This window comes from Triticum dicoccoides, chromosome 2A, assembly GCF_002162155.2.
Source record: "Triticum dicoccoides isolate Atlit2015 ecotype Zavitan chromosome 2A, WEW_v2.0, whole genome shotgun sequence".
In the NCBI taxonomy this organism is placed as follows: Eukaryota; Viridiplantae; Streptophyta; class Magnoliopsida; order Poales; family Poaceae; genus Triticum; species Triticum dicoccoides.
This window is the reverse complement of record NC_041382.1, coordinates 676,192,818-676,208,376: the sequence shown is the minus strand read 5'-3', so window position 1 is coordinate 676,208,376 and position 15,559 is coordinate 676,192,818. Positions and strand designations below refer to the sequence as shown.

The following is a 15,559-nucleotide window of genomic DNA, read 5'->3' as shown; positions in this document are numbered from 1 at the left end:
CAAAGGCCATAGAGAAGGCCCTCAAGGAGAATTCCACAATGTTATCCATTCGATTTGCTTGAAATCGATGTCAGGATAATGAGCCAATGGTTTCGTGTGAATAAAGCACAAACTTAAGACCATCATGTAGATATGTCTTTTAGAACCATGGAATACCTGAATAGTCTACTCAATGGCTGGGAAGAGCCACTTACCTCGACTTGATGCATTCAATGAGTCTGAGTGGTTCAACGTAGACTTTAAGGTGTGCGAGTCTTAAAATTAGCTTCCTTGTGTCACTTGTAGTGCACATAAAATCCAAATGTTATTAGAATTTAGCATCATAATAATCATAAACTATTGGAATTGCTAATAGTTCCGGTTTCAACCCAATGTCTCGATGACCAAGGCGAGTATGCCAAGTTTGTCTTGTACAAGACACTCTGGAAAACTATCTCATACACATGTGCTACGGGTTGTGTCGTATGTGTAGTACAATCCAGATGATACACAGAGAATGTGTTTGCTATATCCGTTGCATATGGTAAAGAGAGGTTATTTCTCTTTCTTGTCATCATAAGTTTCGCTATGGAAACTATTTTGACGGATACCTTCATAGTTTAGTAGGGTACGAGTTAAAACTGGGAAGCAATAAAGCATCCCAACGTTACTCGAGTACCCACAGGGATAGTAAATATGAGAGCCAACAAATACCTCATCGCGTCAGCGATTTAAATATCCCCTTTCTCTCAATGAGAGTGGAAACACTGGACTTCCCTAAGTATAAAGTTTGTGGTGCATATGTCCACAAGGCACATATCATTTTTCATCGGATTGACTCCCATAGAAATCTATATATAGACATGAAGATTCTCAATATGAAAGTCACTATCAGATATATAGAATACATACAAATGTATTTCTATCCAAGTGCTGATACAGTATATTGTGATATATAATATATGATGACAACAATAATCATGTTCTTATTAGAACATCATAAATGGACATAAATAAATAGATCACTAAGGAGACTAAGGACTAAATGTATATAGTCTCCAAACATGTCGGTTGATGCATATTCAACCATCATGCTCTCCATGCTCATAGGGTCTTGTGACAGCTTGATGGTGTCAGTTTGAGGGTTTGAAGTGAGTTTCAAACCATTACCCTTGAGGTCCTTTGCGTCCTAGTGGCGTGGCTTGGATTGCACGCGCTATCTCATGGGATGCAAGACTGATCTTGATGTCCATGACCCGCTTAAGTAAGTTGTGGCCATTGAGGGCAAGAGCCTCAAATTGTTAGCCATCGATTACTTATAGGGGCAAGTCAGAGATAATTAATTTATACAAGAAGTAAATTAAAAACCATCATGGTTTTGTAATAAGAATGCAAAAAATTGACTCAAGTGTATAACTTGAAAATGCTCAACCTCAATTGTGAGAACATAATACATTGAAGATCATACAGATCTCACAATAATAGAGATAGTAGATCCAACTCATTACCTTGTGTTTTCCTAATATAATGAGGGAGATGTTATTGTAAAAGATTTACAAGTTTGTTGTGTGGGAGACATCAATCTCGGCCGCTGTGACATGTTCATGAAGAATGACAATGAGGTAAACACATAGAACATATCATCTCCGATGAAAAACCGGTAATTTATTTATATTACAGATTGTGTAATATAAATATATCTTAATGTTGCAAAATTAATAGATTTCAAGAAGGTGGCTCGAAATCATTAGTGTGAATCTCAAATTGCTAAGGATGACATCTTGAATTTTGCATATGTATTTGCAAGAAATTAAAAATCTCAATTGCAAATAGATGTATTAATCTCGACTTGTGGTTAACATGAAAATAGATACATCATGAAAATATTTCGGAATACCTCATACTCAACCGAGAAACAATACTGCTGAGGTACTGAATTTATCTTTGCAAGAAACAAAAAAAAATCTCAATTGCAAATAATAGATGTAGTGAATCTCAACATATAAGAAACATGGAAATATATTACATCATGTTCTGGAATACAAGGTACTCTATAGAAAACCACTACGAATGTAATGAATAATAATGATGTTGCAAACTTGATGCTCAAGTGTAAAACTTGAATTGTATAGACCTCAAATTGAATGAGATGATCTTTGTATCAAGTTGCAAGATAATTCAGCGGGGTGAATTAATATTTTGCAAGAGAAAATTAATCTCAATCGCAATGAGATTGCTTTGCGAGAAAAAAAAATCTCAATCGCAAATCATATCAAATAGACATGTTGTAGGGATTGGCAAAATGGCAAACGGATCATGCCAAAAATCCACAAACAATGTCAATCTTTATTACAGTGCACCCGAGGATTAGACTGCAGTTTATACTAAGCTAAAAAAGGCCTAAATGCAAGCAGCATAATGGGCGAGAAGAAATCTGTAAACATGAGAAAACTGATGGAGTAAAACGCAAACATCCCAAGGGATAAGGTCTTCCATGTTTCCTCTTTCTCGCGTGGATTCCATCAGGAATTTTCCCAAATAGAATCAGCCGACGGAAGTGCGGCATGCCGGAGCACGCACTGCAACGCGCGCCGGTCGCTTGAGTTGGGGCCAAGCGCTGGTTGCTGGCTTACGTCTCCACCGCAGCCGGCCGCTCCGCCGAGAGGACCCAGACCAGGTGCGGACGCGGTCAAGGCCGTGCAGGAGGGAGCCGCGAGCAGCCGCCGTTGGCTGCCACGAGTATCCGCGACCAGGGCCACGGGCACCGCCACGCCACGCTGATGCAAGCCGAGGGCGTCGGCCCACTTCCGCTTCAGGGAAGTCGCGAGAGGACGCTGATGCGTCTCGCTCCGGGCTGAGCGCCATAGCAGGTTGCACGCCCCTGCCGTGTTCGCCGCCGTTGTTGGGAGAGAGAGAGACCGCGGCCGGATGCCGACGTCGTCGTGCAGGACGGACCGCCACTCCAAGCGCCAGTGGTTGTCCGTGACTGAGGAGTGAGGACACGCCGTCTGGAGTCGCAGCGGGTCGCGCCGGCCGTCGGAGGGCGTCGCTGGTTGGGCCACCGCCACCAAACAATGGACGAAGGCCACGCTGCTGCCGCGCCGGTAGGGGTCGCTTGCCGGCCGTTGCCCGCTGCCATCCAATTCTCAGGCGCGGACTGGCGGGCGCGCGTTAGGCCAAGGTGACCCAGAACAATTATTTCACTTATTTCTAGTTTAAGAAGGACCTTGTGCGCGGTTCACGACTCCAGGTGCTTAGAGATGCGGTTCACTACAGCAGTGGTAAGAAAAACAAGAAAACAGGTATCAAGAGATGGAAGTGAAAAAAGAACCGTTGATCAACCGGTGGTTTGGGTCTTGCCTTTCCTTTGTTTTATTCTGGCTGGATGGTGTACTAGCTTGGTTTGGCTGGCACTATTGGGTATCGTGGGCGTCTCATCCCTTAAAGGTTAGGGTATTGAAAACACATTGAATAGAGATCCGAGTCGAAGCCCCGACCCAAGAAATGCAGCAAAGCAAGTCGTCTTTGGTTTGGAGCCTGGAAATGACGAACAAAAATGCGTTCATTTGCTTCAAATTTTAGAGGGGCTTATTTAAGACTTAATCAAATGATTACCCAACAGATAAAAAGAGCTTTTGTTTCCTCTCATCGAGATAGAGGTAGGCAAAAGAGGGATTTTCGTCCGGCCACAGCGATGGACGGAGCGCGGGAGCGCGGCCACGGGCGGGCTACCGGCCACGGCGTCGGCGAACGGGGTCGGCCACGGCTTGGCGCGAACACAGTCCTGCGCAACCAAGGTCTGGCGCAGGCGCGGACTGGCGCAGCCACGACCAGCGGCGGAGCGGCTACTCGATGGCGAGCGCCGCGAAGACGCCGGAACCGAAGACACTCAAATGTCCTCAAATGTCGAGCGTGCTAATAACGTGTTTGAGTCTAAATGCAAATGAATTCGAAAATGGTGAAACCGTAGTATCTTTCATTGATGATTTTCTATATATAGGTACACGTCCATTTGGAGAGGCATCCGTATGCGAACCAGCGCGATGGTTGCCTAAACAGCAACCGCCTGCGGTTAACACAAGCAGGGATTTTCCCGTAATAAAGCATGTTAATTAATCATAACACAATTGACCATGTGTGACGAATTCAACAAAATTCATTCAAAATAGCTTCAAACATAAACACGTTTACGAACAACGAAACTACGATCACAAAAATGGAACCATTATATTGATGTGCATCTTTTTTATGTAAAGCTTATCTTAAATTGAAGCACTGTTGTGTAGATTAGAAAGGGCGAAAGAAAGGAGATTAGTGAAGATATGAGAAGAAACCACCTTCAAGGCTCTTCAAGGCTATATAGTACTCCCTCCGTCCGAAAATACTTGTCATCGAAATAAATAAAAGAAAATATATCTACTGTATTTTAGTTTTACTAGTACAAATGTCCGTGCGTTGCACCGGGCGAAAATAAAATATAACCTACTCTACATGCCATTATGCAATATTTTTTAATCCAATTTTTGCAAACCTCAGAAATAAAGTTACACTGAGTATTCTTTTTGTAGGATAAAATTTGGATATACCCTAACAATGTTCGTAATTACCTGTTTTAGCTCTGCACTTTCATTTTATCCAAAAAAAAAATCAATCAACTTTTTTTCTTCAGAAAAACACGGATTTTTTACTTTGAGAAAGTGTTGTTAAAATTTTGAAGAATATTTTTTAAATGGTATCATTTTTATGGCGATGATTTTTTTTAAATATTATATTTCATTTGTAACGTATTTTGCACTATTTATTGGGCTTGGCCCACAATACTAAGTCCAACCCAAACTGCACCCACAGTAGGCAACAGTGGCCACACACCAAACCGAATGGGTGTTTGGTTAGGGGTAGGCAACAGTGGCCACACACCAAACCGAATGGGTGTTTGGTTAGGCGCACGAGCAGCCGCCAGCCCGATAACCTTGTGTCCGTGCCACTCCCTCATTCGATTCCAAATGAATCCCCATCCCCTAACCTAGCTGAATTGCTAAAGGCAAGGGCGACAAGCGATTGCAGGTTCGGCTCCGACGAACACATTAATTACACATATCTTCCCGCAAAAAAAAATTACACATATCTCATATGCTTGTAAAGTATAGATGACTAACGTATAATCATGGTTGCCAAGTTGAAAAGAAGATCTTGCATATGGACTGACATATTCTAAACACAGTATTACAATCTCCATCACAACGGTTCAGAGATGAATGGCAGGCATAGAAAAGTAACTGAAAATTGTTGCAACTCACGTCTGACAAAACTCGAAAGTCAAAACTTTTCACCAACAGAGGTATATATAGGGGAGCCAATATATACATGGATCAGTGTGCAGTGCATGTAGTAATTAAACACAGGGCAAAATGTCAATCTAACCTGTGCAGCGCATGCGAGATCAAGGCGCCCGCACGACAACGTGATTCAGTGGTCAGGCCACCGGCCTCCTCGGTCATGTAGCCTTTTGTGGTGTCTGTAGAGATCGTGTGGGCAGCGACACCACGATGCGCTGAAGATGGTCACCTTGAGCCAAGGGCGCTACAACGCTGTGGTCCTTAGAGGTAGCGACACCACAATTTAGTATTTCAAATAAATGTCCTACCCAGTCAAAGTAAGGGAAAATTAATTCAAAGCAAAGACGAAACAAAATTTTGGGACATTGGTAAACAAGGTAAAACATGAAGATATATCAGCTAGAATCTTTACGTCCACATTGGGACATTGGTAAACAAGGTAAAGCATGAAGATATATCAGCTAGAATCTGACCTCCACATTGCAGTAAAAAGTACCGAGAAACAATGTAAAACATGACGAAGATCAGCTAGAAGTTGTACCTCCGCATCGAGATGCTGACAAAATACTCGTCAACGGAAGTGCAGGGACCTATATCAAGTATGGTGCTTGTGCATAAGTAACACAATCAGGTAAAGAGAAATTGAAACAAAATGCCATATGTTAGTTTAGGATCCTCCAGCCATTAATTTCTGAAGTACATTGTATATCAAATAGAACTGTTTCTATTTTTCTAAGCCCCTCCACTGAATGCTTTATTATTATAGCAAACATGCCCGTGCGTTGCAACGGGAGAAAAAAAATCATACGCCTCTAGCCTAATAAGCATTTCTCAAGCCCCTTCTCTGGTCCATCTCTATTTAAAGACGAAACCTCATTTTAGAAAAAGTAGCTATTTTATAGTTATTCGGTTAGATAATAACTGGTTTCTTGCTCTAAAAATAATTTAACAGGTTAATTATGTCCCTTTGAATAGTAATGCTCACCTTTAATACTTGGATTGGACGGTGAACTTCAGAAACTCACCTCATCTCTTCTTCTTCAGAATGTCCATCCCTTGCTAGTCTCATGAAGATGAGGTCTCTAAATAATCAACATTGTACCTGTAGAAAGAAAATATCATGATTAGTTTCGGACAAAAATTGTTGGGTAAAGGAGATATGTTGCTCTTCTTTTCATCATTACGGAGTTATGCATCAGTAGAAAGAACCCATATCCCTATGCATGTCCTTGCTCATTAATGGATTTTTTAGATAGAGAAAGGAGAGCACAGACATAATATGTTTTTCTAGAGAACGATGCAGATAATATTTAAGGAAACACTAACAATTAACATGGCATAGGGCCGAGCTGAAACTTTACAAAACCTAATGCATGAGAATATGAGATAGTACATGAATAGTAGGGCCAAGCTGCATAGCTACAAGTTTCACTAAAGATACAGTCTGGATGATATCTCTACTCCAAGAGCATCTACTGACAGAAAGAGGCTATAAAACTTACCTCCAGCAGGCGAGCGGGCTGCAACCCCAAGAGCCTCTAGCACCCTGATTGCAGTAAACCAGCTGTTTGGCCGTGCCAGCATGTCCCAGCCTCACAGTCACCACCCCGTGTGGTACCTCTACTGTACTGAGAAGCACACAACGACATACCTGTCACACTCAAATCGAGCACACGGACTAACTGAAATTATTGATGCACATCTCGTCAAACAACTCGACAGTATGAGGCTTACAGGAATGTCGTGTGCTGGGTGAGCAAGAAAGGATGTGGCATGCTCATACAGTGGGTCATCCGGCAAAATATCTATTGTGAAATTTAAGCAGAAAATCAATATGTAGTTGTGTTATTTCTAGTTCAGTGCATAAACTAATTTATCTCTCAAATAAAACCAATGATTAACTGTGTGAAACAACATTTAGATAGAAAACATTATATCTCAAACATTGTACCAGTTTGTGGTTTAATCTATCAACAAAACCAATGGTATATGCTGCTTCCCTTATTGCCAGTATCATCACATTGCGGAAGGGGCAAATTACTAACTGATAAACACTGTGTACCGGACAACAATGGCATTCAGAAAAATCCTTTGCCTTCACGTGTGTGCAGTACAGGACATATGTGCGATTTGTCCCAATCATGCTCCAAGGATCAATGTGATTTTCAGACTAAATAAAAGGACATGCAACTTCTTTGTTCTTCCAGGAACTGCATATATGAATATATGCAAGGCACGGTGATTTCTTCTAATGAAAATCGGAGAGGGAGCTCTCTTTATAAAAAAAAGGAACTGAATATATGTCAATTCTAGAACTTAAATTTGCCGCAGGTGATTACTTTGCTCCCCATGAAAATCATTGTAAAATTGTACCCTTTTAAACTAACACTTCTCCTATTTGGATAGAGTGCTCCGTCTCTTGGAATTCATCCAAACTTGTATGTACGCAATTAGCTAAGGTCATACAATGCATGCTTACCTGCCGTCCAGTGGCTGTTGCTGGAGTACTCTGGAGGCCTGCGAGCATGGAGGAGAACCAGAAGTGTTATCTACAGCGCCAAAGCACCTACAACAAAGCAAACACGCATCGCCTCCTCGCGACCCAAGCACCACAACGATGACAGAGAGAAGAACGTCCGCGCTTACCTGGCGAAGATGGACGGCGACCCCTGCGCCGGCGCATCAACCTCGGCCTAGTACAGGCTGGCGACGCGGATCTGCATCCCTGCACCTATGGACGGGTCGGAGCTCTCCCGCCGCACCGCCGGTGAGGCTTGTGTAGAAGGCACCGCCGGTGAGGCTTGTGTGAAGGGCGCCGCCAGCCTCAGCTCCCGTCTTGGATCGATCCCCTCCTCCTTCCCTCGTGCGCCACACCAGGAGAGGAGCGCCGCGCCCCATCTCCTCTTCATCGAGCCGCCTCCTGCCCCGAGCCGAGAGCTCGCACTGCGCCCCACCGAAGGCCGACCCGGTGCGCCCCAACCGATCCTTCGGCCGCAAACTCCGCGAGGAAGGCATCGGCGGCGGCGGTGCGCCCGCTCGTGCGTGGGGAAGAGGAAGGGGATCTGCCCTGATGTGTTTGTTTGAAGGACTGCGGGTTGAATATACTAAAGGACATGGACATTTTTGCAAAAATGAATCGTTATCTCAGTTAGCCAGTTTAAAAAGGACTGCGAGTTGAATAACTAAAACATCAGGGACTTTTTTGCAAAACGCCGACGACGTACGACCACAAGCGATCGCTGGTTTATTAGTAGGTAAGATAAGATAAGATAAGAAATACATCTTTTTTTATTAATTTTAATGACAAATTTTTCCGGACAGAGGGAGTACTAGCGCCATCTCGTGCAACCAACTCACCCATGTGCTCCCTAGACGGTCGGCCGTCCATCTAAATGCAAATTCAGAGGTGCTTAACTCACCCATGTGCTCCCTAGACGGTCGGCCGTCCATCTAAATGCAAATTCAGAGGTGCTTTAAGTTCCGCGCAGGCTAACTTTTCAATGCAACCCAAGCAATCAAAGAAGTCAAAAACATTCCGCGCAAGCTTGGATAGGCCTAATGCAGGCTACCAAACGCACCACTAATGAAGTATCCAAAATTCCAAACATGCCCAAAAGCCACAGATCATCAGCCACAAACATATGGGCCCCACATGCCAGTGAGGGTTACATTTGCAGCGGAACCCGTCCTATAAGGGTGGCAGGCTTCCAATACGGAACATTGATTTGTGCCCAAAACAGCATGCGACAAACACCACGGGCAGCAAATTAGTTCATCTTAACGACTCGATAGTGTGACTTGAACTACCACGACATGCTCCTCCAAGTGCAGACCCAGAAACCAGTGAAGCCCGAGGCTGAGCCTTATAGTGTAAGCTATGACCTCAAATTTGTTCAAAATTAATTATGTTCCTTAAGGAGATGCTTCATAGGATTTGGGATTAAGCTAGAGCCCAGGCTGCCTGGGGTGTAGTTCTGCCACTGTGCTACTCCATTGTTGCACAATAGTTTTGGAGTATTACACAACATAGCTTCCAAGCTACAAACATTGCACATACTAAGACTTCAGCAAGCCAAAGGTTACTTCTGTAATCTCAAACGAGCAATGATATGGGGATTGTGTGACCAATCAAGGGTTGCATCTAAAAGAGCATGAGTTTCCTTCCCTTAAAGTAACCGTAACTCGGCATGCGGCCGGATTCAGGTTCGAAGCCAAACTCATCATCATCAGATTTATCCTCATCCACATAGTCAGGATTGCGCCAGCAAGGCATGAGCACAGGCCACCTGCAGTTCAATTCAATGATAATTTGGCCAAAACTTAACCCAGCTTAGTATGCATCAGAATACCAACCTGTTTAACTTAGTTTTGCCATCTTCATCCATTTTCCAAAAAGGCGCTCCAGGGGGGTGCCTATCATTGCCAACTTCACCAAGTTCACTGGCAAACATACCAATAATAAGATTATGCTCCAGCCAGCTGCTTGAATTATTCAGAAAAGAACTTATGTGATATGCACTTGAATACCTTTTTGTCTCAAACGATGCTAGAATTTTGTAAATGTCCACCAATAACAGGAAAGGGGTTCCTATTCTCTTATCATAGAAATTCATGCCAATAACATCCCCATCAAGAGTAACAAGAGGGCCTCCGATCCCAGCCTGGCAAGTTGACATGAACAAGGTATGATTTCTATTCCAAATAGACGCAACTATACTTCCTTTCTTCAGAAATACAAGGCGTATTTTGTCTTGTCCAAATTCAAGCTTTGACCATTGATTAATCCAATAATATCTAGGTTTTGTCAAAATAAATGTATACCAAAGTACTTTGTCATGCCCATGTTAACTGCAAGCAAAATAATGTCGGGGGAATTTACAGTCAAAGCTAGCTTTTGGACAGTCAAATTACGCCTTGTAAAAAAATAGAGTACTTACTATAACCATGAAAAATTAGGGAATAAAAAATACAGGATTACCTTAGTGATTTTACACGTTGAAGTTGCGAGAAAATCGCAATCGAGTGTGCCTGTCCAGGAAACCAGCTCCCCAGTAGTAGCCATTAGCGCACCTGATTCGAAGCAACGCCCTACAGCTGCTACTTCAAAATCCTTTTTCCAATGAAGTAGAGTATTAGATGGACGAAGAGCACGATAATCCTTGACACTGACTAGAGCAACGTTGTAATGTAGACTATAATGCTGTAACGTCCCTTCTCTGAATTGGCTGTTAAGCAACACTTCAATCTGCAAACAATACAGTGATGAGACTTAAGCAACACCTCAAAAGAAAGCAGTCACAGAACAAGGAGCACCAACCCTCAAGTTCTCAACAATCTTGTTCTCATCACCGGAATTTCTAACCAAGCTTGCTGATGTCAAAATCATCGTAGATCCATTCCATTCAATAAAAAAACCCGTGCATGCAAAAACCCTTCTTTTTCCTGCATGCCATGATTCTGGCTATTAGCTATTTGTAATCAAAACAGAGATGAACAGTAAATGGCACATTAGTACATTACTGTAAAATCACCATTGAATGAAGCCAGTGCGACAACATTGCGATTTATGTTAGAAGCTCGTTCACCAAAGTTTCTCCAGACACCTTCACCATGTATGTCGCCAAAAGTCTCTTCAAAAGTATTAACCAAAATCATACCAGCTGGAGGAATATACATTGTAGAACAGTAGTTAGTGGTACAGGATTGCTATAAAAGGTCAGAAAAATTTAGAAGCATCACACACCTCCTAACATGGAGGATGGTAACTTAGGGTAACCCATGGAGTCTAGATCTAACTGCTCCTGGTTGAGAATATCTCCATGCACTGACAACAAGGTGAAATGATCAGCACTGACATATAATAATACTATACACAGAAAGTAAATTCTCATAGATTCTGCACATGATCAGCATGATGACAACAGCCGGAGCAACAACAAACATTAGAAGTCGGCATAAATGAACATACCCAAGAATGTAGTGTACATATGCTAATCGATAAGATCTAACATTATAAGAATATAAGTGAAAAGGGCAGACTAGTTGATATACAAATGTAAACACTAGACTTACACAGCTTCTAAATACCTACCATTACAAACTGCAAGAATTTGCATAATACCACAATGTTAAGCAGTTTCAAGGAGTGCCTGTGTGCTCACCTTCTGGATGGCTGTTAGATTTCTCACCTATGGGTCTTGCTCCAAACCTGCCGAACATATAAATGACTAGGTTGACTACTAACCAAAATGCAAAATGGATCAAACCAGTGCATTCATTCACAAAATGGTGCCAAAACCTAAGGACCTCAAGTTGTGTGAAAACTGTTTCATGAAAACATAATACACATTCCGATAAGAAAAACATAGTTTTCAACATTGAAAAAGAACTATGACTATTTTTTGGCACAAGAACTACGACTAATCTAGTACATGGCAACTGTGAATCAGTGATACATGCCAGAGGTTGGAAAATATTTTCGTTGAGGTGGCAAAGGAACAAGTTAATATAAAAGTAAACATTGTGAATTGCAAAGCGCAGATGCCAAATAGGCTAAGGAACAGCAGCAAATGATTCAGATTATTGCATGCATATGTTGTCTGACACGCAAAAAGGCTTTCCTTATTAGCTCCTTTACGAGAAGAGCTAAATGTAGAAGAGTCGGTGAACAAAAGGGCACACATAATTGACGTACCTAGAGGCCTTCGAAGTTTTTGGCCGTGCAAGACCAGTCTTCTTTTGCTGGGATGTCCAGTAATACTCCAGATGCTTGAGAATTGTGCCCCATGGTAGGAAAACAGCTCTTCTAGTAGTCAGAAAAAGGTTCATGCCAACAACCATCCCATCAACAGAAAGAAGTGGCCCACCTTCCCAAGCCTAAGAACACAACAAAGGTGACAGAAAACAATGGTTAAATTTGAACAAAATTAAGTTGCATGGACCAACAGTTAAATACAAAATCATTCTTATTGCCTCCATGCATAACAGAAATAGAATAAAATGCTCATATCGTCATGCAAGTGTACCTCTGAGATTTTACAATCAAGATCTTCATCATCCTCAGATACCCTTGAATCACCATCCAATTCCACATTCTTGGTTATTATTTCACCAGAGACGCGACGCCCTATAACTACTAATGTCTCACCATGGGGCAGAATTTGTGCATGCTGGAAAGATCCAACCTGAACATCAAGGAACGCATGGACATCGACAACAGCAAAGTTGCGATCTAAATCAAATTCAGCCATCCCCCCCATATACACTTCCTTGCCTTCTAGGCGCACTTGAATCTACAAAACGGTACGCCAAAAAAATAAGCACACAATTATCAGAAGTGAGCAAATTAGTAAAGCATGATTGTCAGTGCCAACCTTCAAGTCATCATGGTCTTTATTTGTAGCATTGAGAGCTCTAACCAAACTTGCAGAGGTCAAAAACCTTGTAAGGTGGCGCCCCTGGCGTTCCATAACTATGCCCGAGCATGAAAATAAGATTGTGTCTCCTACAGAAGATTGCATTTCATATTATTTATAACTGGTTGTGTTCCAATATATTTTGTTGGAAAACTATGAAGACTAAGCATATATAATTACCATTGTATAAAGTAATAGAGGCAACACTTCTAGTCAAATATGATAGCCTATCACTGAGCCCAGACGGAACACCTTGATCAGAGTCCCCAAGGAAGCGGCCTAGTTGAAGGAAACAAAACATTAAGACAACTGTGAATAATCAAATAAAGCACTGAAAACACAAGGGGAAACCTAACAGAAAAGAGGAAGATCTAGCATACCTGAGACCAATGATTCATTCTTGGAAGCTCTTCTGCTCTTACAAAAGCTTCTAGTGAGATGATCACCGCCCCTCTTAGCTTTCCGCATCTTTTTCAAGACTGGAGCAGAACTTTCTTTTAGAAAGTAAAACAATAGGGCAAAATGTGGTGTCATAAGAGGTGAAGCAGCGATATAAAATTATAACCGAGCAAATAATCAGGAACGCTAATAATGACCTTATGTCAGGGTTGCTGGTTCTTGACTTGCCCAAAACACCAAAGGTGATAATTTTGGTTGGGGTCCCCGAAGAAGGTGGACGAATAGCATCATTTCTTAGCTCTATTATCAGCTAGCAATTATAGCATGGAGTGCTGACGTGAAAAGGCCTGTCCACTGTTACACCTGATGTCTAGCCTAGGTTGTGCCCAATTGTATTTAAAGTGCCACCTTGCTCCCCCAAAACATAAATGTCTGGTATCATCTTGGAGTAAAGGGTTTACCACAATCACAACTGAAGAAAGGGGCTCACCTATACCCCATATTTTGTGGCACAGGTTGTAGTACACTGGGATTAAAGTAGTCAAACCTAGGCTTTACATTCCACCGGACAATGTGTAACCTGTTCTCTTCTACTCCCTCGGTCCCAAAGTAAGTGTCGTGGTTTTAGTTCAGATTTCATCGGAGGGAGTACTACTTAGCTAGTCCACCCAAAAACACGATATAGAAACCCTATATGCAGGCACACAACTGAAAACACTCATTTTAAAGATTTCCCCTTGTCCGTCTAGAAGAGGCAATGCGAAGAGGAGAAGGAGGGGGCTTGGGGGCAGGAGGCGCGTCCAGAATCCAGATGAAGATTATATTTATCTAATAGACTTTGTGCAACCAAGTCCTACATTTTTTTTGCAATTCGTAATCCAATCCAGCCGCAGGACGATGAAAACATGAATCAAAGTACTAATCCATTCACAACTCAATACATTTCAAATTATTTTATTTCCTCCACCAAAATCGTGCGGATCTAAAGATAATAGAAGAAGGAAAGTTACCTTCCTTTGGGCAGGACAAAGAGGCTGGCCAGCGTAGGGCTTCGGTTCAACGGCGTGATCTTGTACAGCCGTCGGACGTACGAGGCGGGGCAGGCACCGTGAGGCTCGTGGAAGGAAGGACGAGCCTCCACGGGCGGGGAGGGGCCGATTTTCAATGGCGGGGAAGTGACTCAAGCGGCGGCAAACCCTAGTACGCCTCTCCTGCTCTCCGCTCCTTTCCGATCGATTGGGGCCAGCCAGGGGCGTGCCTTTTTATTTTATTTGATGGCAAGGCGGGTAAATCCAATAAGGCCAACTCCAACGCCCGGCCCATTTGGTCCCTCCATTTGAAGCGAAACTGACACAAATTGCAGCCCAATGCGGCGGCGCAAACAGGAAATTCCTATGCGCCGCTCAGTGCGTCAAAATGTCGACAGAACACACAGGGCAATACCCCGCATCGCTTGCAATGGGCCGCCCCATTAAACTAGAGCTATCCATCCGATTTGGGGAACCCTCTAGAAGGTTCCCTGAACCGTTTTTTTCTTTTTTGACCGTTTTTTCCAGTTTCTTCTTGGTTTTTTTCGTTTTTTTCCCTGTTTTTCTGCTTCTTTTTCCTCTCTTTTTTTCCTGTTTTCCTTTTTTTTCGTTTTTTGTTTCTTTCGAAATTTGCTCAGAAAGTCCAAAATTAGTTCGTGTTTATAAAAAAGTTCCAAATTTCAAAAAATGTTCGTGTTTAAAAAAATTGTTCAAAATTCAAAAAAACGTTCACATTTTTGTAAATTGTTCAGGGCATTTCAAAAAATGTTCTTGTGTTTACAAAATTTATTTGGAATGTCTTTTTTCAAAAAAATCACATTTTTTAGAAAATGTTCATGTTTTCATTTTTCCAAAAGTTTCGAAAAATGTTCCGGTTTTAAAAACTGTTCACAAGTTTCTAAAAAAATCGTGTTTGGAAATTTTGTTCAGGAATTTCAAAATATGTTCACCTTTCCAAATTATGTTTTGAAATTTTTAAAAATGTTCTGGTTTCAAAAAAATTGTTCAAGTTTTTTAAAATGTTCTTGTTTTTGGAAAAATTTACAGCTTTTTTAAATTTGTTCACAAATTTGGTAAGATTTTGCGTTTCACACAACTCCGTTTTTTTTAATTGTTGCTTCTGAAATTCCTAAACTAATTTGGATATGTGCAGCTTGTTTGTTCTTTAAGTTTGATGCTAGCTATTTCATCAGCTACAACCCCTAGCTCAGTTGGCAAGAACTCATGCTCTATAGCACAGCATCGTGTGTTCTAATCCCCGGCAACGTGTATATTTTTTTTAGCTACAATGCACATTTGATTTTTTTGTTGCTGTCGCTGTCTTCATGGGCCGGCCCAGTCAAGGTCCCCCTTGTGCGAAACGCGACGACTTGACGCAGAGTGCGTCACATAGGAGGTCTCG

The 15,559-nt window shown here is 42.1% G+C and overlaps 1 protein-coding gene across 12 annotated transcripts; it reads right to left on the bottom strand.

Moving 5' to 3' along the window:
* Positions 1-5,144: 5,144 nt before the first annotated feature.
* LOC119356168 lies at positions 5,145-14,355 on the bottom strand. Of its 12 annotated transcripts, none has more exons than XM_037623087.1 (20): positions 14,140-14,355; positions 13,111-13,224; positions 12,911-13,009; positions 12,689-12,819; positions 12,341-12,607; positions 12,010-12,191; positions 11,477-11,523; positions 11,059-11,139; positions 10,847-10,975; positions 10,633-10,757; positions 10,294-10,560; positions 9,843-9,976; positions 9,669-9,755; positions 7,962-9,601; positions 7,795-7,832; positions 7,050-7,120; positions 6,818-6,943; positions 6,341-6,417; positions 5,857-5,905; positions 5,145-5,575 (listed from the first exon to the last, which is right to left on the bottom strand). In XM_037623087.1, the coding sequence occupies exons 2-14, from the start codon at positions 13,196-13,198 to the stop codon at positions 9,457-9,459; spliced, it is 1,782 nt and encodes a 593-aa protein (XP_037478984.1). In that variant the 5' UTR covers positions 13,199-13,224; positions 14,140-14,355; the 3' UTR covers positions 5,145-5,575; positions 5,857-5,905; positions 6,341-6,417; positions 6,818-6,943; positions 7,050-7,120; positions 7,795-7,832; positions 7,962-9,456. The 12 variants fall into 12 exon arrangements, with proteins under 12 accessions (XP_037478984.1, XP_037478987.1, XP_037478992.1 ...); XM_037623090.1 differs by having other exon boundaries at positions 7,795-7,881; positions 13,111-13,209; XM_037623095.1 differs by having other exon boundaries at positions 6,818-6,966; positions 13,111-13,209.
* Between the last annotated feature and the right edge of the window lie 1,204 nt (positions 14,356-15,559).